Source organism: Tachypleus tridentatus, chromosome 1, assembly GCF_004210375.1.
Source record: "Tachypleus tridentatus isolate NWPU-2018 chromosome 1, ASM421037v1, whole genome shotgun sequence".
Taxonomy (NCBI): Eukaryota; Metazoa; Arthropoda; class Merostomata; order Xiphosura; family Limulidae; genus Tachypleus; species Tachypleus tridentatus.
The window spans coordinates 83616404-83640215 of record NC_134825.1 but is presented as its reverse complement, the minus strand read 5'-3'; the positions used below and the strand labels follow the sequence as shown (position 1 = coordinate 83640215).

At 34.8% G+C, this 23812-nt stretch overlaps 1 protein-coding gene across 2 annotated transcripts; it reads right to left on the bottom strand.

Moving 5' to 3' along the window:
* On the bottom strand, positions 1–22690 carry LOC143253919 (uncharacterized). Of its 2 annotated transcripts, XM_076508527.1 has the most exons (3): positions 22383–22690; positions 18541–18764; positions 1–3704 (listed from the first exon to the last, which is right to left on the bottom strand). In XM_076508527.1, exon 3 carries the CDS (start codon positions 3576–3578, stop codon positions 225–227), a length of 3354 nt encoding a protein of 1117 aa, XP_076364642.1. In that variant the 5' UTR covers positions 3579–3704; positions 18541–18764; positions 22383–22690; the 3' UTR covers positions 1–224. The 2 variants fall into 2 exon arrangements, with proteins under 2 accessions (XP_076364642.1, XP_076364632.1); XM_076508517.1 differs by lacking the exon at positions 18541–18764.
* Between the last annotated feature and the right edge of the window lie 1122 nt (positions 22691–23812).

The following is a 23812-nucleotide window of genomic DNA, read 5'->3' as shown; positions in this document are numbered from 1 at the left end:
TTCCATTGAGAAATTTTATTTATTCGTGATTCTTGTTTTTTACAGTTATGCAGTTGAAAGGCCAGTATCAATACCAAGTTTTACCATGAAATGTTGTTTCTTTTCTTTCTTTTTACTGCCTATATGGTCAGTAAATAACAAAACATTGTAAACTCCTAATTCTAAAAAAGCAAACATTATCCACTGCGGGGATATGGGAAATATTTTGCATGATGAACTAATTGTTAAACATGTCTTTTTTCTCTGAAAATGAAACCAAACAAGATTCTCTCTGTCCTTTTACCCTCAGATTTCTCGTTTTTGTTATTTTCAAGTTTTGATTCTTTATTATCCCGCACTTTCTCCGAGACAAGCGTGGGTGATACTGTTGATGCAGTGCTTTCCAAGTGCTCGAGTTTTTTATTTGTGTTGTTCGTACGAGAAGAAATCTCTTCTCTTTCTCTACCTGCATGGTTTGATATTTCCCAATCAGATAATGCTTCCTTCTCGGTGACTTTAGGTTGAACAACGTTCACCTTTATATTAGCTTCATCGACAGGTTTGTCAGTTAATATTATGTTCTCAGTGTTATGCTCTTCACTGTGTTTTGTTACGTTGCCAGTAGTGTTGGTAGAAGATGAATACGTTTCGACTGATACTTTTCCTTGAGTAATATTTTTATTATCAGTGAAATTAGTCTCGAAATTGTACTCACTTACTTTTTCATTAAACGTTTCAAATGAAATTGAAGTCTGTGTGGTGTTTGAAGTCACAGTTGAATCAACGGTAGGCTGCTCTTTAGAGTTTTCAGATGTTGCTACGTTTTCCGTGGTACTTGTTTCATCGACAGGTTTGTCAGTTAATATTATGTTCTCAATGTTATGCTCTTCACTGTGTTTTGTAACGTTGCCAGTAGTGTTGGTAGAAGATGAATACGTTTCGATTGATACTTTTCCTTGAGTAATATTTTTATTATCAGTGAAATTAGTCTCGAAATTGTACTCACTTACTTTTTCATTAAACGTTTCAAATGAAATTGAAGTCTGTGTGGTGTTTGAAGTCACAGTTGAATCAACGGTAGGCTGCTCTTTAGAGTTTTCAGATGTTGCTACGTTTTCCGTGGTACTTGTTTCATCGACAGGTTTGTCAGTTAATATTATGTTCTCAATGTTATGCTCTTCACTGTGTTTTGTAACGTTGCCAGTAGTGTTGGTAGAAGATGAATACGTTTCGATTGATACTTTTCCTTGAGTAATATTTTTGTTATCAGTGTAATTAGTCTCGAAATTATATTCACTTTCTTTTTCACTAAACGTTTCAAATGAAATGTAAGTTGAATTTTCATGGGGAGTGATAACTTCAGACCGTTCAGTGGAGAGGCTGTCTCTTTCTTTGGTTCCTTCAAACGTAGAGGTGAAAGTTGCATTCTTAGTGGGAAACACTGTCGTAGCAATATATCCTGTGTTAGGAGAACTTGGAGAAACTTCTTCCAACTTCTGTGTCACCCCAGTGGTGGTTGTTATAGTTGCATTTTCAGAAGTGATCGTGTTTGTTATTTCAGTAGCAGCAGTAGATGTCGCCAAATTTTGTTCGGTTTCAAGTTCACCAATAGTGGTAGTAATAGCAGAAGAGGTTTTCTCAGACATGTTATCTAGTTTTACTGTCGTTTCTTCTGTAGTTTTTAATTCTCTTGAAGCTTCTTCTTGTTTTTCTATAGTTTCGGTACTAGTAATAAGCTTCGTTGTAGTTTCTTTGGGAAATTGCTCTTTTAATTCTGTTATCCCTGACACAGTTGTCACAGAAAATGGAGTTCCTAATTGAATTTCTTCTTTTTCTATGTTAAAATCTATCAAATCATTTTGTCCTTTTGTTGTTTCTTCAGTTGTAGCTTCAATAAAATTGTCATTTTCATTTTCTTTTGTTTCAATAGTGGTTGTAGCTAGAACTGTACTTTTTATGCGAAAGTTTTTTTGGTCTTTCAGTACATCAGTAATAGAAATTTCAGTTTCAGTTGCTTCTTCAGTAGTATTCAGAGTAGGAAACGTTTGTTTTACAATAATATCTTGTTTTTCTTCTTTAGTGTTAGCTGTTGTATTTTTCTCAGCAGAAATATTTTCAAGTTCCTTTTTGTCTTTATTAGTAAAGCTTGTGATTTCAGTAGTCAAGTTGAAGCTTTGAACATCTTTGGATGTTATATTGGACTTAAATGACAGCTCAACTTTCTTTTCACTTCCTTTGACTGTTTGAGAAGTAATATTCTCTTTAATTTTTATTGGAGTAGGTGTTTGGTCGGTTTTAGATGAATTGCTGGATGGAAAAATAATGTATGCTTCAGAAATGTCTGCAGGAGGTTTTTTTTGTGGAGTATCGAAACTGGCTACATGAGGTTTCACTGAACCATCTGGAACACTCTTCCAGGGATGTGGATGTTGTTGGTATGAATATGGAGAATGCGCTTTAGAGTCGTAAGGAGGGCTAACTTTGGGAGGCACTGGTTCCCCTGTGAATGTGTTATAAATATTTATTGAGTGTGGAGGCTGCCTGGACAAATAGATAGAATCTGGATGGAAATAAGTGTTTTCTTGGTTATCTTGAACAGCTGAGCTAGGTGTAGTGTTAGTAGAGAAGTCCAAAACAATCTGAGGGTCAAAGTGTAATTGAAATATCCCTCCAGTACTACCTATATTTTCAGAGGTTGATTCATGGGACGGAAAAGATCCATGAAGATACTCTTGTGGTAAAGTAGGCTGTATAGGTATGGTTACTTTACGTACTGGTGACTGGACGTATTCTCCTTCAATGTTTCGTGTGTTACCTGCAGGACCATATTCCTGAAATGTAGAAGAGTGTTGAGGATGGAGATTATATTCAGGATAAGCTTGTGGAATATCATTCTGAAAATGGGGACTTTGTAAGGGAACAGAAGTTTCTCCATGATATTGAACATTCTCTTCTAGTGGGTCTGTTTTATTAGGTATTCTTCTTATATGAGGTCGTAAGTTTAGCATAAACTGAACTGGTGGTTGGTTTTCATTTAGGACTTGCTGTATTGGAAATTGCGGACGTTCAAAGGGTGAATAAGGTGAAGAGAAACGAGCAGGAATCGACGAAGAAGGAAATATGTCTTTTTTTGGGAAATTAGGAGAATTGGCTGTAACGTCTGTTACAGGAGAGAAGAGCTCGCCACTTCTTTTCTTCTCTTCTGGAATTGTTGGAGGGAAAGGAGCATTAGGTAAAAACACTTCTGTGTCAAATGGTTCTTCTTCACGTGTTTGGGTATTTTCTTGAGGCTTATAGTTGTTGTAATTGCGTTCTAGGTTAATAGGCGTTTGACGTGCAACCTGAGGGGGTCTCAGGGGCTCGTACAGTTGCTGAACAAAACCACCATGGCTTGATTGATATGCGTTTCGCTGGTGAGGATTATGATGAGGATGTTCTCCCACAGAATAATAAAAACCCTTCGATCTGTGGGCGTGTTTGGGATGTGAATTACCCATGAAGAAGTAATGAGACCATCGGGCTATTCTATCTTTGGGCAACTCGTTGTCAGAACCAAGAGGGTAAAAAAGTGTTTTCAGGATTTGCCGCGTTGCTTGCATGAGAAGAGTGTCCGTGGTTTTGTCGTTGGACGTTATATCACTTTCAGCCTTAGATTGACTTGGGTTTACTGAACATAAGACAGCCAGACACCAAAGAAGTGCAAATGACCAGTGTAGACTTTTTAACTGAAAAAATAACCATTCAAAATAATATAATCAGATTAACTACCAAATGAAGTATCAATTCATTCTTTTATAAAATAATAAATTATTAGTATTATATATATATATGTATATATGTCTATGACAGTATATTTGAAGTTATCTTCGAGTTTTAAAAAATCTTAATATTATATATCAACATAAATAAATTCACAAGTACACACAAACATTACTAACATTTTACAAGCAAGACAATTTAAATGATCAAGAGAAAAATAAAACAGGATTAAAAGTGGGGTGGTTGGATGAAATTAGTTCCGAAAACATGAAGTGGTAGTAGAAAGGGGAAACCCTCACCAGAAACAGAAAAAAATAATAATGTGTGTGTGTTTTTCTTATAGCAAAGTCAATTCGGGCTATCTGCTGAGCCCACCAAGGGGAATTGAATCCCTAATTTTAGCGTTGTAAATCTGTAGACTTACTGCCATACTAGCAGGGGGGAGCAAATATTTGTTTGTTTTTAATTTCGCGCAAAGCTACTCGAGGGCTATATGTGCTAGCCGTCCCTAATTTAGCAGTGTAAGACTAGAAGGAAGGCAGCTAGTCATCACCACCCACCACTAACTCTTGGGTTACTCTTTTACCAACGAATAGTGGAACTGACCGTAACGTTATAACGCCCCCACGGCTGAAAGGGCGAGCATGTTTGGTGTAACCGGGATTCCAACCTGCGACCCTCATATTACCAGTCGAACGCCTTAACTCACCTGGCCATCACGGGTGGGTGCAAAATAAAATAATAATAATAAAAATAGTGTGGTGCGTTCTATAGGTAAGTTTGTTACTAGTTTTGTAGTCTATGTTATGATATTTATGTATTTTGAAAGAAACTTTTTAACGAAAACGCACATAACTGTATATCTTATAAGTACAAATAGGATGCACCAATTGGTTGCCTGGAGATTGACAAACACTGATCGTTCTTAAACAAAGCTTTTAATTAATCCCGGTAGGGCTGGATTATATGCTTTCTTAAAACATTTATTGTTAGTATACATCACTTTGTCATTTTGCAGTCAGCCAAGTTACCCAAATCGTTAAGGTTCACTCCTTTTACCCTTATCAACCGACCAATCTCTTCTTTCCATCGTTGATAAAAATATCAACCTTAAGTTGACTTTTGGAACTTGTAACTATAAAATCAATTTTAAAATAATGTTAATTTCCTTTTTCTATTTCGCGCAATTGAGTATGATGTGTTAACATTTTGCAGAGCAAATAAGTAGTCGCGCAATTAATTTGAAAAATGGTGCGGTTATCGGTGCACGTTCCAAAAAGGTTTCGGCTTCAACCAAATCGACTCCTAAACACATACACAAATATTAATTTTAATTATGTATGGACTGATCATTTGCTGTTATAACAGAACTCAAAGTTAGTATTGTTTCATATTCTAATTTTTATAATATAAGACGGTATATACTGAATCTAGAAACATAGAAAAATACAGATAGATAGACAAGTTTCATCTTTATATATATATTACTAAATAAACATGAATATGTCACAGTTTACAATTAATGGTTTTATTTTTCTATATGTTTGTTCTACAAATTTGATTTTGTCTCATCATAACAATGAAATTAAACTGAATCACAGAAACTCATCTTATTGCTATTCTTTGTTCAAGACACACAAGAAAATTGTTTTGGAGTGATAAAATTTTTGGATTCGTTCATACGTCTTCAAATATACTTTATGATCTTTAGTAGTTAGAATGTTTAATGTAATTTTTATTATAGAGATTATTTTGCATTTAGCTTAATATGTGCATTAAGGATAATCTAACCCTTCAAAGCTAGCCGAATCTCGTGAGATATTACTGGGAACACGGCCGAAAATATCGTTAACAGTGATGCAACTCAAATGATGAAATAATGAATTCTAATATTTACAAATAATTACGTAAGAAAAGCATATTTAATTAGATACACTCATTAATAGGTTGCATTTTAGTTTAACTTTAAGTTTAATTAATTTAAATAATTCAACAAAAATGCATATTCTAACTGAGGAAAAAGTTAGGACACCCCACATTTATTCCCACTTAAAATGGCTCAACCCACACACAGGTGTATCACACCAGGTGCACATGATTATAAGATCGTTATTCAACATTTTGAATGAGGCTTGCCCTATTTAAACCTCAGACATTTAGTTTGGTGTGCTCCTGACTGTTGAAGAGAGAGTGAGCACCATGGTGAGAGCAAAAGAGCTGTCTGAGGCCTTCAGAATGAAAACTGTAGCAGCTTATGAGTCTGGTAAGGGATTTAAAAAGATCCCAAAAGATTTTGAAATCAGCCATTCCATTGTCCGAAAAATAGTCAAAAAGTGGAGGGCTTTCAACTGCCAGTATGCACAGGTCTGGTCATCCAAGCAAGTTCACCCCGAGAGCAGACCGCAAGATGCTAAAAGAGGTATCCAAACACCCTAACATGTCATCACGGGCCCTACAGCAGGCTCTGGCTACTGTTGATGTGAAAGTGCATGCCTCTACAATCAGAAAGAGACTGCACAAGTTTAACATGCATGGGAGGTGTGCAAGGAGGAAACCTTTGCTCTCCAAGAGAAACATCAAGGCCAGACTGAAGTTTGCCAGAGAGAATGTAGACAAAGACGAGGACTTCTGGAATAATGTTCTTTGGACAGATGAGTCCAAAATTGAATTATTTGGACGCCAGAACAGAGGACATGTTTGGCGTAAACCAAATAGAGCATTCCAGGAAAAGAACATCATACCAACTGTGAAACATGGAGGCGGAAGTGTCATGGTTTGGGGATGCTTTGCTGCAGCAGGACCTGGACAGCTGACAATCATAGAATCCACCATGAATTCTACTGTGTATCAGACGGTGCTTGAGGATTATGTGAGACCATCTGTACGAAAATTAAAGCTGAAGCGGAACTGGACCCTGCAACACGACAATGACCCAAAACATACCAGCAAATCCACCAAGGACTGGCTGAAAACTAAGAAATGGACAGTCTTGGAATGGCTGAGTCAAAGCCCAGATTTTAATCCCACTGAGATGCTGTGGGGTGACTTGAAACGGACTGTACATGCAAGAAACCCCTCAAACATCTCACAGCTGAAAAAATTCTGCATTGAGGAGTGGGGCAAACTTTCTTCAGACCAATGTCAGAGACTGGTAGATGGCTACAAGAAGCGTCTCACTGCAGTTATTTCAGCCAAAGGGAGTAACAGTAGCTGTTAGGGAGTAGGGTGTCCTAACTTTTTCCTCAGTTAGAATATGCATTTTTGTAGTATTACATTTACAGAAGATCTTGAAAAGTCTCTTCTTCAGTTTTAATTGTTTAGTTATATTCCTTTAATCTCTCAGTATTGTTGAAATTGAGATTAAATATCTATATATCCAAAAATATTACACAAATACACAGGCTTTCATAGGGTGTCCTAACTTTTTCACATGACTGTATGTAGTCAGTGCCACAAAACCAATATCTCTGTAACTATATTCGATGTCGCTTTGCCTTATAGTTACATAATTATACTTTGTGTTATTCAGCCTGATAATTATATAACTGTACTCAGTATTTTACTCAGCCTGACAATTATCTAACTACATTCAGTATTTAACTCAGCCTTATTGTTGTGTATTTGTATTCAGTGTTACTCAGCCTAATAGTTGCATTTGTACTCAGTGTTACTTAACCTAATAGCTTAATAACTATATTCAGAAGAGCTGAAGAAAGGTCCGCCTTTCGAAAACGCTCGAGTTATAAGGTTTTTTTTTTTTATTCCTACAAGAATTGTAATATCTTTTAACGGACTCCTTTCTCGTTTTCCCAGTCTAGTAGTTCATAAAGTTAAACCCACCAATTTTAAATATTCTGACAACTCTATCTTCGTATCCCCACTTTTCCCCGGGTGGTTCAACGGTACGTCTCAGGGTTTTTAACTATACTCTTGGTATGCAGAATGCAGATAGCTCATTGTGTAGTTTTGCGCTTAACAGCAAACAAACAAACTGATAATGATATTCATAATTTAATATAGTTTTCGTCACTTGGAAACACTCTTGCCTCTCTGGTATTGTATTCATTTGAACAGATTTAACTCTCAAAAGTTATATCTATTGAAAACATCATTTTCTCTCTGACGTTTCTGAAAAAATATTGACTTGTGTTTTTAAAGGTGACGGTTTTTGGCAAAAATTTGAGTTAAGTGAAACCCTGCCAAAAATAGATTCGACAAGGAACAAAAAATATAGCGTTTTTTAGATACATAAATATATTATTTGGAAATATACTAGACAGTATCAAAAGAGTATCAAAGTAGCTATTTCTCTACGTTATAAAACTTATAAAAGATGGCGTCACATTACTAATCGACTAATCGCAAACTTACAAGTGTAATTAAAAGTAGGCCAAAAGTCGAAAAATTGGGTAATATTAACATATAGGTGTGCTTATTTATCTAAAATCTCCAGTTGTGATTTCAATGACCTAATAAGATGTTTCAAGTCTAATTTGCATTTGTTTTCTTCGTAAGGTTGGTTAATTTTCCATTTTATTCACTGTCAGAGAAAGCGGTAAACTTTAGGCCTTATAACATTGAAATTTAGGTATTCGATCTCTGTATTGGACACAATACAAATAGCCCATTCTGTAGCATTGTGGTTAAAACACAAAAAACTGTGCCTATTTTTTTTTTGGTAATTTTAAACATCAAACTAGAAAAGTTGGCATACAGCTTGACATATTTATAAACCACTTGTTTATTCTTCGTGAGCCCTCGTTTCCTCGTTGGCCACCAATGTACACTTAATTTTCCTTAGTCAATAAAATAATGGTTTGTTTCTTCGTAGTTAAACACAAAGCTAAACAATAGGCTCTTTGTGCTCTGTTCACCATGGGTATTGGAACACGATTTCTAGCATTACAAATTCGTAGTCATACCGCTGTGCCGGGCAACAGAATGACTAAAAAACCAGTAACACACAGATGCTTTGTCACATAACGTCTTTTCTTCCAGCAGGTTCGCCTAATGGTTAAACTTTAGTAGCGCATAGAATTTTTTAATATAATATTTCTTCTGAATCAGTGAACATCTCAGTATATAAATGGTTTTTATTGTTTCTTTGCAGGTTACTAGTTTCTTTTATGTTTTCCAAGTAGAGACACTTCTGTTGGTGCTGGGAGGGGGCATTTTCGACATGCCCCCTGGCTTGTATTTTTATTTTTCATCAGTTTTTCCCTGAAATTCATAACTTCGATATGCAAGTTTTCGCAAATTTATGTTCTTCAGCAAGTTCACTCAAAATCATTTTTACGGTTTACAAAATTCCAATTTCAGCGTAGTAGGTGAGTGAAGTCAACAAGTGGCATAACACTCATTTAACCAATGTAAAGGGAATAATAAAGTTTATAATATTATGAAAATCAGTAGAAGTTATATGCAAATATGAATGTTAATACTCACCATTCCCCTGTACAAATTTCTGGATATGACAATGCCTGTTGTAATGTCAAGCTTTTTTACCTTCTGAGTTAAACGGGAAACTTCTCTCACCCAAGGTGAATATTTTATCGACTTTGGTAATGAATAATCTGAATGGCAATTTTCAGTAATGTACTTAAAATTTTGAGCAATCCCTTTTCCTAATAGTATTAACGTGTTTCATGTATAAAATAGTTTTAATGCTATGAATGTTAATACTGAACTTATGAAAACGATTTTGTTTCCAATTAGGCTCAAACTTATGCAATGGGATATCGGTGCTCTGCCCACCACAAGTATCGAAACACCGTTTCTAGTGATGGGAGTCGACAGACATACATCTGTAATACTGGGGGAGGGACTATAAAAATGATTTAACGTTGTTAGTTTATCATATAAATTTAGGACTAACTAATCACGTAAGCTGGTCGAACCTTGTGAAAAATTATTGGAATTACGACCGAATTAATAGCGAGGGTACCCAACTGATGATTCAGTGTTTTCTTGTCGTTATAGGTTTACGCTTGTGTGTGTGTGAATTTATTTATAATATTTTGTAATTATTTGTCATTTTGTTTCTAAAATGGACTTCAATAAGTTACACATTGCTTATATAATTAATTTATTTTTGATAAGAAGTAATTAATTATTATTATTCTGAGTTTAAGTTGTATGTGTTATATTCTACAAGGAGACAAACAATTGACTATCATGTTTATGATCTGGAAAATATGTGAGAATTACTGTAGTTTTCCTTTTAGTAACTTAAACTACGATAAATTTTGTTTATTGAGTTGTTAGTACCTTTGCAAAATGTGGAAAACACGTTGTTATCTAATTATCATTCTCATGAATTTCTAAAAATAAACCATACTCGTTTTTCCCGTTTCGTACCTTGCACAAACGAGAGACAATATTCGTTGGTTATATAGCTACTTATCTACAGAACTTCGAATAAAGTTTTTATTTATTATCGTGTTAGTTCTGTATATAATGTGGAAGAAAATATTTGGTAATTATTTGTCAGTACATAACGAAGAATCTGAGAGAGAAAAGAAAGTGTGTTCGTTATTCAATGAGTGTTACAGAGAATTTAAGACCTTCCACTGAATCAGTCATAAGTATGAGGACTTGTACTACTACAAATCGATTATCAATATCCGTAATGGGCAGAGCGAAGATAGCTCATGGTGTAATTTTGTGCTTAACTAAGAATATACAAAACAGAATTTGTAAAACAGTTCTTGTTATGTTATTAGCACACTCTTGTTAATTATACCCGTAGTACAACATTCCGAAGTTTGTAGGATAATTTTCATTGAGAATTATTTTGAGAATCTCAAGAATTCGTAAGACAAAGTTTGTCAGATATAATTTTGAAAGTCTTCCAGAAACTCTAGGACAACACTTGGTTATTCTTTTGAAATTACTCAGGATCTGTAGGATAACACTTGCTGATTATTTTATCGAAATATCTCAGAATCTCTTGGATAACGTTTGTTGAGTATTATTTTGAAATTCTCAATCTAGGAGAGAGTTATTGTTGATTGTAATATTTGTCCCTACTTACATATAGGAAATAATAGTAACATTTTTTCCCGAATTCTAGAAGATACTAAAGCTAAAAACTGTTGCTAAGACAGCGTTAAGAAACCTTTTCGAATATGCTTCTAACGGTCTCCAAATCAATAGGATATTTTTAGTTATTTTGTTATAGCTTTTCGTGCCAGGGAAAGGGTTTTAGTTATCCTGTAAGAACTTCCAAAAGAAGGGAAATGAGTGTTTTTTTTTAATAACCCCGAGCGCAAAACGTGGCAAGTTCCAATTGGTGAACTTCTAGGAATACTCTTTATATCACCTCCCTCGAGTCTGAAAATTTATAATATTATATATTCTGACAATTGATTTCCACGATATAAATAATTTTCGAATGATTTTGTGATTGATCCCATCACGGTAAACAGCGAACAATTAATTTAAATGAATTACTTTAAATTTGATAATCTTACTAGTATTTTGAGTTCAGCAGCGTGTATCCTTTACGTTTACGTTTCCCTTCAAGGCTAGAAATTATTTGGAACAATATAGAAACATTTGTTTTGTTTGCTTTTTTAATTTCGCGCAAAGCTACACGAGAGCAATATGCGCTAGCAGTGTAAGATTAAAGAGAAGGCAGATAGATATATTACTACCAACCGCCAACTCTTGATCTCTTCTTTTACCAACGAATAGTGGGATTGAGCATCACCTTATAACGCCCCCACAACGGAAAGAGTGAGCATGGTTGGTGTGATGGGGATTCGAACCCGTGATTCTCAGATTACTAGTCCAGTTCCCCTAACCACCTGACCTTGCTGGGCTACAAAAATATAACCACCTAACAACCTTTCTAGTATTTGCTGACTTAAATTTTACTTTAATCGTTGTTTTTTTTCCTAGTGGACGAGGAAAATATTGGGATGGTTAGTTTACGGTTAACAATAGATGTTGAATGTAAAGAACGATCTGCGTACATCTGAATGAATCTAAATGATAACACATGGGGTTCAGTTTTTGTGTGGTTTGCGCTTATACAATTGTTTGTTCATTCGTCTGTTTTTGAATTTCGCGCAAAGTTACACGAGGGCTATCTGTGCTAGCTGTCCCTAATTTAGCGTAAGACTAGAGGGAAGGCAGCTTGTCTTCACCACCAACCACCAACTTTTGAGCTACTCTTTTACCAATGAATTGTGTGATTTACCGTCACATTACAACGCCCCTATGTCTGAATGTGCGAGCATGTTTGGTGTGACGGGGATTTGAACCCACGACCCTCAAATTACGAGTCGAGTGCTTTAACCACCTGGCCATGCCGGGCCGTGCTTATACAAACTAATTAATCTAAATTATGTGCAAGAGTATTTAGTTCAATGTGTCTATGTATAATCGATAGATAGAATTATAGTTTGACTTTTTTGCTACGTTATAGCTTCTAAAATAAACATAAGCATTGAAAAATAATGTACGACATTACTTCATAATTTCTCACACGCAGATTAAAGACAGGTTGCTCTTATGCAGATTGGTCCAAAAGTACAGAGCTCCGAATTTTAATGTTGGCGGGGCGGATTTGAATTCGTGTGATACCACGAAATACTTACCACAATTTTAAGATGTGAGTGCCAGTCGATTCACACCGTGGTTGGTGGATGTTAATGTTGTTAATGTTGCGGCAGCAGATAATCTCATTAGCTTCAGCATTAATACAGCCTTTAGTTTTTAGGAAGCCACAATGATACTTATAATTGGTTGGTTCGTGAGATTATGAAAAAAACAACAACACCTGAAACTAATTGTTTTATAACTTAATAAGATCAACACACACACACACATCAGATTCGGCATGGCCAGATGGTTAAGGCACTTGACCCGTAATCTGAGGGTTCGAATCCCCGTCACACCAAACATGCTTGCCCTTTCAGCTGTGGGAGCGATATAATATGACGGTCGATTCCACTATTCGTTGGCAAAAAGTAGGCCAAGAGTTGGCGGTGGGTAGTTATGACTATCTGCCTTCCCTCTAGTCTTACAATGCTAAATTAGGGGCAACTAGCGCAGATAGCCCTCCTGTAGCTTTGCGCTAAATTCAAAACCAAAACACACATCAATCTAATTAATTAAACATTTCTTGGTATAACAGTTTAGTGAATTGTGAAAAATCATGTATAATTATCTAGAGATGGAGTTTAATTTAAAACATAATATAAAACAGTATTTAATTTAGTTTATTTGTTCTGAGAAAAACAAAAACAGCATCTTAATACGTACATAAAAAGACAAAACACACCTAGACGTTGTGTATCTGACAGATTATTTACAATTCAAATTAGAAAAATGCATTTAATTATTTTAAATACAACTCACAGAAACTTACTGTGAAGTGAGTATTAACAATCGTAAACTATCATACAAACACCCCCCCACAAGAAAACAACAAAAACAAGTCACGAAGATGTTATACGAAACATTGTATTCTTATCCAAAAGCACATATCTCATATTTTCTGAATACCAAACACAATTAAAACAAAATTTTTCTCGTTTAGATTGACAATGTCCATAAGTTATGATTTTTTCCTTTGTAACGACGTTATCAACAGTCAGGATTTGCAGATTCACACATTTTGATAAGCTACTTTTTTATCAACATTGACTAAACAAACTACTTAAACTGAGTTTTTATGTGTTAAGAACGAACATTAAAGTGTACGAGGGCTTCGAAAAGGAGTGCAGACATTTGCGGTCAATGCCTTGTGGCTGTTTGGATTGTAACTAGGTTGGTGAAAGTGGTCGGGTGGAGTTTTCTACAAGGAAAATTGTGGAATAATACTCGCCAACATAAACTTTTCTTTGTCTGTGTAGGTTAACATTTGTGATCACCCTACATACTGAATTTTGTTTCCGGAACATTTACGTAAATCGTGTTATTTGATTAAGCTAGTTTGGTCGTTATTTTTTAAGCATGACATCATTAAACTTTAGGTTTAGTTCCATATCTTTGATCAGAGGCCTGGCATGGCCGAGCGCGTAAGGCGTGCGACTCGTAATCCGAGGGTCGCGGGTTCGCACCCGCGTCGCGCTAAACATGCTCGACCTCCCAGCCGTGGGGGCGTTATAATGTGACGGTCAATCCCACTATTTGTTGGTACAAGAGTAGCCCAAGAGTTGGCGGTGGGTGGTGATGATTAGCTGCCTTCCCTCTAGTCTTACACTGCTAAATTAGGGACGGCTAGCACAGATAGCCCTCGAGTAACTTTGTGCGAAATTCCAAAAACAAAACAAACAATCTTTGATCAGATGCTGTTGATATTTTGCAGTGTTTTTCTTATTTTATTTGCATGAAATATTTCACTGTCACATAATTCCGTTACTTTCTCTTTTATTTTAATGTGGCATTGAAGAGTTAAAATTAGCAAACATATTAGTGCTACAGACAAGTTGAAAATATCTCCTGATTTCATGTGTGTTTTATTTCTCTTTTTCTTTTAGGGTTACTATAAATTAAAAGTACAACATGAATAACTGCCCCTTGTGGCACAGCGGAATGTGCATGTGGTTGGCAGAGCACAGATAATCCCTTGTGTAGCTCTGTGCTTAACGTCAAACAAACAAATAAAATGAATTTCCTACTTGAGTCGGCAACATACGTAATAACGTTTTTCTGTTAGAAGTAAGCTCAAAGCAACAGTGTGAAAAAATAGCACACATTATCCGTTACCTTTTGTAAATACGATCAAATTTTTAGGTATTAGCTTTATAAATTTTCATTAGTACACTAGCTAAATGCTACAAGAGGCGTCCGTACCTGTAGCAAGCACTATGATTCACATGGTCTATCTTCATTATTCGGTGCCACATTAAAGATTTTACTTGCTCAAAATGGACCATCAACAGTAGAAATATCAAAGTTATAAATCTAAGTTAGCAGAAAGATGGAATTCAACCAAAAGCAAATAATTCGATGCTTAACCATAAAACTTAAAGAATCAAACTTATCTTACTCTGTTAAGAAAAAATCTATATCTAGTATTTCAATTTAAATGCTTTGTGCTCATCGAGTAATAGAAAAATTAATATATTCTGTGAAATAATGTATGTTTGTATTTTCTTATAGCAAAGCCACAAAGGGCTATCTGCTCAGCCCATCGAGGGGAATCGAACCCCTGATTTTAGCGTTGTAAATCCGGAGACATACTGCTGTACTAGCGGGGGGTATTGTGAAATAATAAAAATCATTCTAAAGGAAACATACCCTATTAAATGAATAAAACCATCTAAATAATTGTGGCATATTAACAGAAGAAATAAAAAATTGAAATTGTAGCCTAGTAACAGATAAAGTAATTATATTATTTGAAGGAAAAATCATTTTTAATCTAGCAGTACAATTTATCAACAGAAAGAATTTGGTATATTTACCAAAGAAATAAATTTTACTTAACTAAAGAATATAATCTAATGAAAAACGTAACTGACAGCAAACGTGTACCCTCCCTATTTGGTTGTCTATGATTAACAAAAAATAAACTCACCTCTTTAGGTTGTTTAATGATGTAAGAAAACTTATAAGTAATTCTTCAGTCTCTATTGGCTGATTAAAGAAAACTTAGTAAGTACTTAAGTAAGAAGACACTTATAATATTTATCATCTATGTCATGTTTCAAGACAGTCTTAAGACCGGATCTGTTTCTATTAACTCCTTAAAATAGAAACAAAACCAACGTAAGAGCAAGGCTATTTTTTATACTGGCTCAGCAGTGATTGAACAAAAATCTTAAGTAAGAGTAAGTCTCCAGTCTGTGATAAACTGAGCACAGCTTCAGTGAAACTTTATTGGTAAAACAGCAGCATTTTCTGGTAATTTAATGATTTAACAACAACAATAAATTAAATGAGAAATCAAAACCTGCTTGTGTGTAGATTAAACAAACATTTAAGTAAGTAGAACCTTTGTTATCTAAAGTTAAGCAAAACTTCATCGAAACTTGAGAAACAACAACCTTACAGTCTCCACTGGCTGAAGAAGGTTCAATTAAAATTATTTAAGAGAAATATTCCAGCCGTTTCAGGCTAAGTAAAGATTGAAGAAAAAGGAACAAATCTGGGCAAGTGGATATGCAATGACAAAAACGCGGCACTTATGATTCTGTGAAATATAATAAACAAAACAATGATGATTTGCTTCTTAATGTGTTGTAAAGATTAACTTACTAATTTATTTTTGTTTTTGATTGACATTCCAAGATAACAATTTTTAACCGTTAGAATGATGCAAAAAAGAGATAATTTATTAAATGTTATACCTCTTCTCTCTCGTGATAAATTTTCGAAGTTAACCTGTATTACTTCATTCTTTTCTATCTATTTTTATAAACACATGTAATCATGCAATGTGTACTTAGCGGTAAACAAACATTCACAAATTTATTTCTCTGGTTTTTTTTCTCTTATCAGTGCTCAATACCCGGTTGTGTACTGTTTTATGCTACTCCAAAAAAAAAAACTGCTAAGACTACTTATCTCTAAAGCTGTAATGAAACTTGAACTGTCTTATTTACCTTCTGGATTGATAACACTTGCTAAATTGTCTGTTGATTGTTTGTCTTGAATTTCACTCAAAGCTACACGAGGGTTATCTGTGTTAGCCGTCCCTTATTTAGCAGCGTAAGATTAGGGGGAAAGCAGTTAATCTTCACTACACATCGTCAACTCTTGGGCTACTCTTTACCAACGAATAGTGAGATTGAGCGTAACATTATATCGCCCCACGGCTGAGAGGTAGAGCATGTTTGGTGTGATAAGGATTCAAACTCGCGACCCTCAGATTACCTGTCTGTTGAAGCTCACTCTTTATAACACATTCGACAGCTTATAGTTTGTAATTAGGAATATTTAATATGTACGAGATCATGTTGACAAGTATAATAATTCATCATTTGCATACTGTTCAAGCAAGTAACCACATTTAATGGTGAAGTTTTAAGAAGTTTATAAGGCATAATGTGAGTTTCTCGGTGGGGTAGCGGTAAGTCTACGACCTTATAGCGCTAAAACAATGAAACGTAATGTGAATCCGCGTAATATCATGACAGCTGAACATAATACAGGAAGTGGTGCTATATCCACGTACTTGAAACTGTTTGCAGCTAACACATGAAGAAACGAATCATGTATTAGTCCACATTAGATTTAATATTTTCATTGAAATTTATAAAACAGGCATACACGCCTGCAAAGCGGTCAGTCACAAAACGCACCATTAAAGCTTAATACAGACAGTGGATTTAATGGAGTCATTCTTGATACTCGCAATTAATTGTACAGTAAAGCATTTAATATGATAATATAAGTCTAAAAACAACCATATATACCAGCGTTTCTAGACCCATATAACTTCTGAATGTGTGAAAGGAACAGACTTTGAAAATAAATCATACTTTATTTATTTAGTAAGCCAGGCGATTTTTTTGCGTTAACACTATTTATTGGGTTCGCGACTGGTAATCTATGTTTACAGACTGGACATGAGCTAATCAAAGATCGAGACAACTGGGCTATAGTATACTTTATAAATGTATTAACTTCAAAACCTTACGATTCATACAAACAATTTAGAAAAAAGAATTGGTGTTTAGTGTATTATGCAACGTCATTTCCTGTAGAGAGGTGTTAGGCGGCAACATATTCGTGACCTCTCCTGCTCAACATTTGGCCAGCTTTTATTTTTTCCTTGAGCATAAACCATCAGTAATGTTAGGACACAACAGAGAAGACAACTGTTAGCGTCGTATTCCCTGTATTTATGGACAATTCATATATTTCGATGTTGACATTTTATTATCACGCTATATCTTTATAGATAATTTTCGACGATTAGATAAAGCGTTGGAAAATAGCGTTGGAAAATTTAGATGTTACAAATATTAGGAAGGAACAAAATATTGCACAGGATATAAGAGGAAAAAAAGAAGTGCAATCAGTAATTACGGGTTTATTAAACACATGAACCAAAAATGGGAGTGTTGTAATTAAATGTTCCATAAATTAATAAAAAAAAAGTTTTATATAAATAGCGATTGTATCAAATGGCTGTGCATATAGCAACTCTGTTTATTTGAGGGCACTTGAGGCCTATCTGCACTCGTCATCCCTAAGTTAGAAGTGATAGACTAGTGGAAAAACAACTAATCAGCACCAATCACTGCCAAATCGTAAGTTGCTCTTTACCAGTGAATGAATAATGTATTTGGTCGTCCCATAATAACGCCCCATAGCTGAAAGCGAGAATATGTTCGACGACAGGTTTAGCTCCCGCGACCCGCAATTTGCGAATCAAGTGCCATAACTACTAACCCTTAGACTATTTACATAGTCTGTTTGATCAACAAACAGCTACTTTCTATCAAACTTACTGCTTCGAGCGTTGCGGTTAGCTTGGTCACATATTTAGTCTGAAAACGCGTAAATAGGTGATAATTTTATGTCTGGTAATAGTTATTTTAAACTTACCTGTTTGGAACTCTTACAAAGTGTCGTTTGTTACTTTTTACGATATTGTTTGAAATGTGCATATTTTTAATTCAGTTTGAATTTAAAGTGACTTCAGATAGTTTATATAAATATATATTTGTATAGTATCGTTTTTTTATAATCCCGAGTCACGTAATACGATGCTAACCCAAGTAAAGAAAATGTTAACGTATATTTTATAGTGTATGCTTTTAAGTTTTCATTGGGTTTTTTTAGGATTTAAAAACAAAATGACAGGGATAACGTTTTATTTTTGGTAACGTCTCTCACCGGGACAACGGTAAGCCTACGAATTTACAACGCTAAAATCAGGGGTTCGATTCTCCTCGTTGGACACAGCAGATAGCCCGATGTGGCTTTGCTTTGTTTGTTTGTTCATGAGGCACTCCATGCTCTTTGGATCAATCTGAATCAAACTTGATAGGATGATACATTGGATCAATGGACATGTCACAGGTGGCTTAATACCCACTCCAACTTATCGTAGGCCACACCTACAGCAAAAATATATTTGTTTAGATAATGACTCCATAGTCTTGGAAAAACTCTTATTCTTGAAGTTTTTATTTTGAATTTTTTTCTTGATGTTGAATTTTTAGTAAACAAATTTGAGTTATTACGTTAAAAGTTTCAAACATTTACGTTTTTGTTAGGAAGAATGTCACCAATAGCATAAGATCAGACCCTTAAATTGGCAGGATTACATCTGAAATAGTACATGATCAAACCTTTAAAGTGACAGGGTTACATCTGAAATAGTACATGATCAGACCCTTAAAGTGACAGGGTTACATCTGAAATAGTACATGATCAAACTCTTAAAGTAGCAGGGCTACATCTGAAATAGCACAAGATCAGACCCTTAAAGTGACAGGGTTACATCTGAAACAGCACAAAATCAGACTCTTAAAGTGGCAAGATTGCATGTGAAATAGCAGAAGATCAGACCCTTAAAGTGACAGGGTTACAGCTGAAACCCCTTTTTTCACATGGTCAATTCTACGTTGGTTATTCAAGAGTATAATCATGAGGAAATCCCGTTATTTTGGCCCTGGAAGAAGGAAACACTTCTAATGTTTTGCATCAAGAAGCACTCAGAGTTTCAACAAACACCGAGAAAGGATTAGTAAAAATAATAAAGTAAGATAAAGTAAATTTATATGAACATCATTTATTTAATGTAGAATGAAATGAGATTGGCTAGAATTAATAATTTAAAAATATAATTCCCAATTGTTCAATATGAACAGTAAAATGTATTGAAGCCGGATACAAAGACATTTTAGGTACCAAACTGATTCCCGATGACTCAGCGTTAAGTCAGAAAACTTATCATCAATTGTGTAGCCTGTGCTTAACGACTATTAAAAACAAAACTAAAAACTTATTCAACTGTCCAGTTCTTTTATTATTATGAACCGAACTAACAAAATGTTCACTTGCATAATGAATATATTACTAGGTATTGATAAAAAGAAAACAGCATCTTTAATTTCCAAGACTTGCGGTTATTCAGTGTGTTCTGTCGAAATAGTTAGTATGTCCCTCAACTCCCAAAATAAACCACTTCATTATGTTTATAGATTGTTGTTTGTCAGTTCAGTATATGCAATGAATTTCACGGAAAAGTAGCATTATACAAGTGGGAAAACTACTTAGTTTTTGCGCAAGATAATAACTGATTAACTTCGGTGATAATTCAATTTGTCAAAAATCCCTTTGTCTTGTTGATACCATTTACAGAGTGTTACTTAAAACGGAACCATCGGTGGGTTCTCTCGACAATCTACCTCAAGAGAATTTCCTCAATGGTAAGATATCGAGCGACAATAAAGAACAAAAAGTCATCCAATCTTCATACCATAAGCAACAAAAAAAAAAAACAACAACAAAACATTAAATATATTTGGTACATGGTCAGTGTAGATATAGTAAACAAGATAAGAGAGATTATTTTAAACCAAGTTTTCATTGTGCTTTCTTTAACATATCTAATTAATGTGTAGGGATTGTAATGTCTGTTAATTGTGAATAGTAATTTTATTAGAAATTATGCAGTATATTGTAATTTTATTTGTGTACTAGATGTGTTCAAGTGACTTCACAGTCCAGGGAGGGGCAGAGCTGTGGGCTGCGTTTTGAATGTTTAAATTAAGATATTTTGTATTGTTTGCCAGAGGAAGTTTTGGCATGACGTAGTGATGACGTTTGATGTCTAGAAAGTTCCTGAGTGTTTTTATTTGAAGGGACGTCTCGAATTTTCTAGAAACTGTGAAAACTATTGTATGAAAACAGCAGAGAGTTTTTGTTGATGAGTTAATCAGACAGTAGATTAGTCAGTAACTCTGTTGATTATTTAGTGTGTTCAGTCTGTACATTTGGAGTCATTACTATTGCTACAGAAACGATAGAAAATTTAACAAGTAAGCGGCTGTTCGGTTTTATTTAATAGTTAGGGCTATTACTTGTTCGTGTAAGTTGTAAATGTTTAGTTGAATTAATAACATGCTTTATTTGTCATTAAATGTATATAATGTTTACTAGACAGTGAAAAAGAATCCGCCCAACGATAGCAACCGTTACAACAATAGGTTCATTTATACTACAGGTGTGTCTTCACGTTTATCTGTTGTATGTGAGTGAGCTTTATAGGTCAGTAATGGTTCCGTTTTTTTAATTTTCCCGCAAAGTTACACGAGGGCTATCTGCGGTAGTCATCCGTTAGTTACCGGTGTAAGGCTAGAGAAAAGGCAGCTAGTCATCGCCACTCACTGCCAACTCTTGGGTTACTCTTTTACCAACAAATAATTGCATTGACCATCACATTATAACGTCTCGGCTGAAAAAGTGAGCATGTTTATATATGACGAGGATTTGAACCCGCGACCCTCAGATTACGAGTCAAGCGCCCTTACCATCTGGCCATGCAGGGCCAAGGAGTCAGTAAAAAGTACTTACGATGGTCTAAGGAATTTACAGAGTGTGGTCCTTTTTCAAAAGTAAAGAAAGAACAATGTCCAATTCTTATTTCTGGATTGTTGCAGTTAAGGTTAAACATGACAGTGAACATCTTGCACTAGTGGTTCCCAAGTAAAAAGATAGATAATACAGAATAAAATAGAATACAAAATATCATTTTAAATATATTCAATGTATTTACTGTATTAAATGATGTTTTTTATAATGCAGAAATTTGCCTGATGTACCTTAAAGTTTCAAAAATCCCAACTTGTTCCTCTCAGACATTTTGCCTAAATATTTAATTTAATTATGTTGTTGAAAATAGCAAATTCGAGACACTTTCAGAACAAAGTGAATGATATCAAATACCTACCAGAGTTTCAAGCTCTAACCTTGACCTAACAGGATGATGCAGTTCAACTTTGATGTTGTAGAGATTTATTTTTAAGAGCCTCCCAAGTCAGATAGTTTAATCACTAAAATGGGTAATTTGTCATTTATGTACGTATAATTAAATCGTTTTCTGTTCTTTGTTTCAAAGCCAAGTTTTCATTACAAGTGAATAAATAAACAAATATGAGATCTATAGTTTATCATCACATTAATATTTTCTCAGTTAATGTTGAGCTAACAGGTAATCATTTATCACAAGATATCCCAAACCATTGGTACTGTTTCGTCAGTCTTTTTTTCCATTACAATAGAAATAAACGTAATTTCAGATCAACAATATACTATGATACTTATATTTTCCAAGCTATAGTTATATTTTTCCATAGTTCGTAAATTTCTCTGCCATCGACCTAAATCAAACGAGGAGGCCTGATATTGGCCGAAAGTGTTCGTGTATGGTTTTTATTGTGTACCACTTATATGACGAAGCTACATGTGATTGAGTGAAAACTCGGCTGTCTTCCCTTTCAATGTTGATTATATATCCATACATTATATCTACACAAGATATTTGATAGAGATAACTAGTATTACACAAAGACAAATTTTACATTTCTGTATGTTTGTTTTCTTCATCCAATACAAAATGATCGTTTTGATCAATTATACATTTAAAATGATTGAATATATTAAACACAATAATTTTCTATGATTTCTGAAAACCGACTTATAAAGCACAAATAATAAGCCACACTTACATATTTCTTCATTCCTGCTGGCAGAGCTGCTGCAGTGTTAGAAAGGTTTAGATCTGACAGACCAGACTTGACAGGCCCTACTTTTACTTCTAACAATGAAAGAAAAAAAAAAGTAGTAGTTTCAGAAAGGAGTATATGCTTCAGGTTTTCGCGCCCGAGGACATCTAACGGCCTGTATTTGTGTTTTCCCTTTCTCTAAGCCGGTTTGGTTGGTCATGTTGGAAAGTATTGATAACAGGTGTGGCTGAAGTCTGTGTACTAGAAGAGCAGTCCAGCTTCCTGTACTAGTTGGCTCACTCAAATGACCTGCTTACTATTGTATATCGTTAAACTTTCTTCTCTAACTGTTGCGTATGCATCCACGTGATATTTGTTTAAATTGCTCAAAATGAACTACTTTATGATCGCAATCTTTTAGAGACAGTTGCGGTCGAAAATGTACATTTATCATAAGGAATCCGCAGCGTTTCATCCACTTTTACAATATTTTAGAAACCCGTGTTAAGATAGGCCGTGATTATTTTTGTTTTATAAATTTAAATATCTTGGAAACTTTAACTTATGAGAGTTTCTAGGAACGTAACAGAAGCACTTTATAGTTTTATATTCAAACTCCTCTAGGAATCTATGTTGATTTAAACTGATGATTGCTTGTAAAAGTTAAGCGAATACGTGAGCATTTGCCAAGAGATATTTATGACTGCTGTATGAATTGAAATTTTCATCCTCAGATTGTCTGAAGGCAAATCAGAGACTCTAAGGTGTAGCCGTCCCTATCAGAGACTCCTTGTGCTTAGATGTAGCTATCCCTATCAGAGACTCCTTATGCTCAGGTGTAGCTGTCCTTATCAGAGACTCCTTGTGCTAAGGTATAGCCGTCCCTAATCTCGAACTACTGACCAAAGAAGATCAACCAACTAGCAGCGCCCGCTGTCAGAATTCGCTTGTTCATGTTTTTAAAGCGTATTGAGTCACATTATGTCTCCAACCTTAGACCTTTCGAGTTGAAGCCCAGAAGGTTAACCACTGAATCACGCCCATCCCGACTGATATATAAACAGTCGTGTTTACTCTATCGGTAGTTTCTAATATAGAACGTGCGTAAAGGTATTAATACTGAAAATCTGATAAACTAATGTTGACATAGCAATATAAGCAAACCTTGATGTAACATTACAGTAAAAAATATATCTAGTGAACCATAATATGCATATGGTTTGCAGACGAACATTTACGGTAGCATAAAAAAACTCATTGAAAATAATTCAAGAAAAACATGTGAAATACAAGTAACTAGTAAACGTTATTACATAATTAACATGAGGTAGAACAAAATACGTAATTTCCAATAACTGAAGAAACAATCTTCATAAAAACAAAAGAACTTAAGCAATTTCAAACATTTGTCTATGACCAAATCATTGGGTACC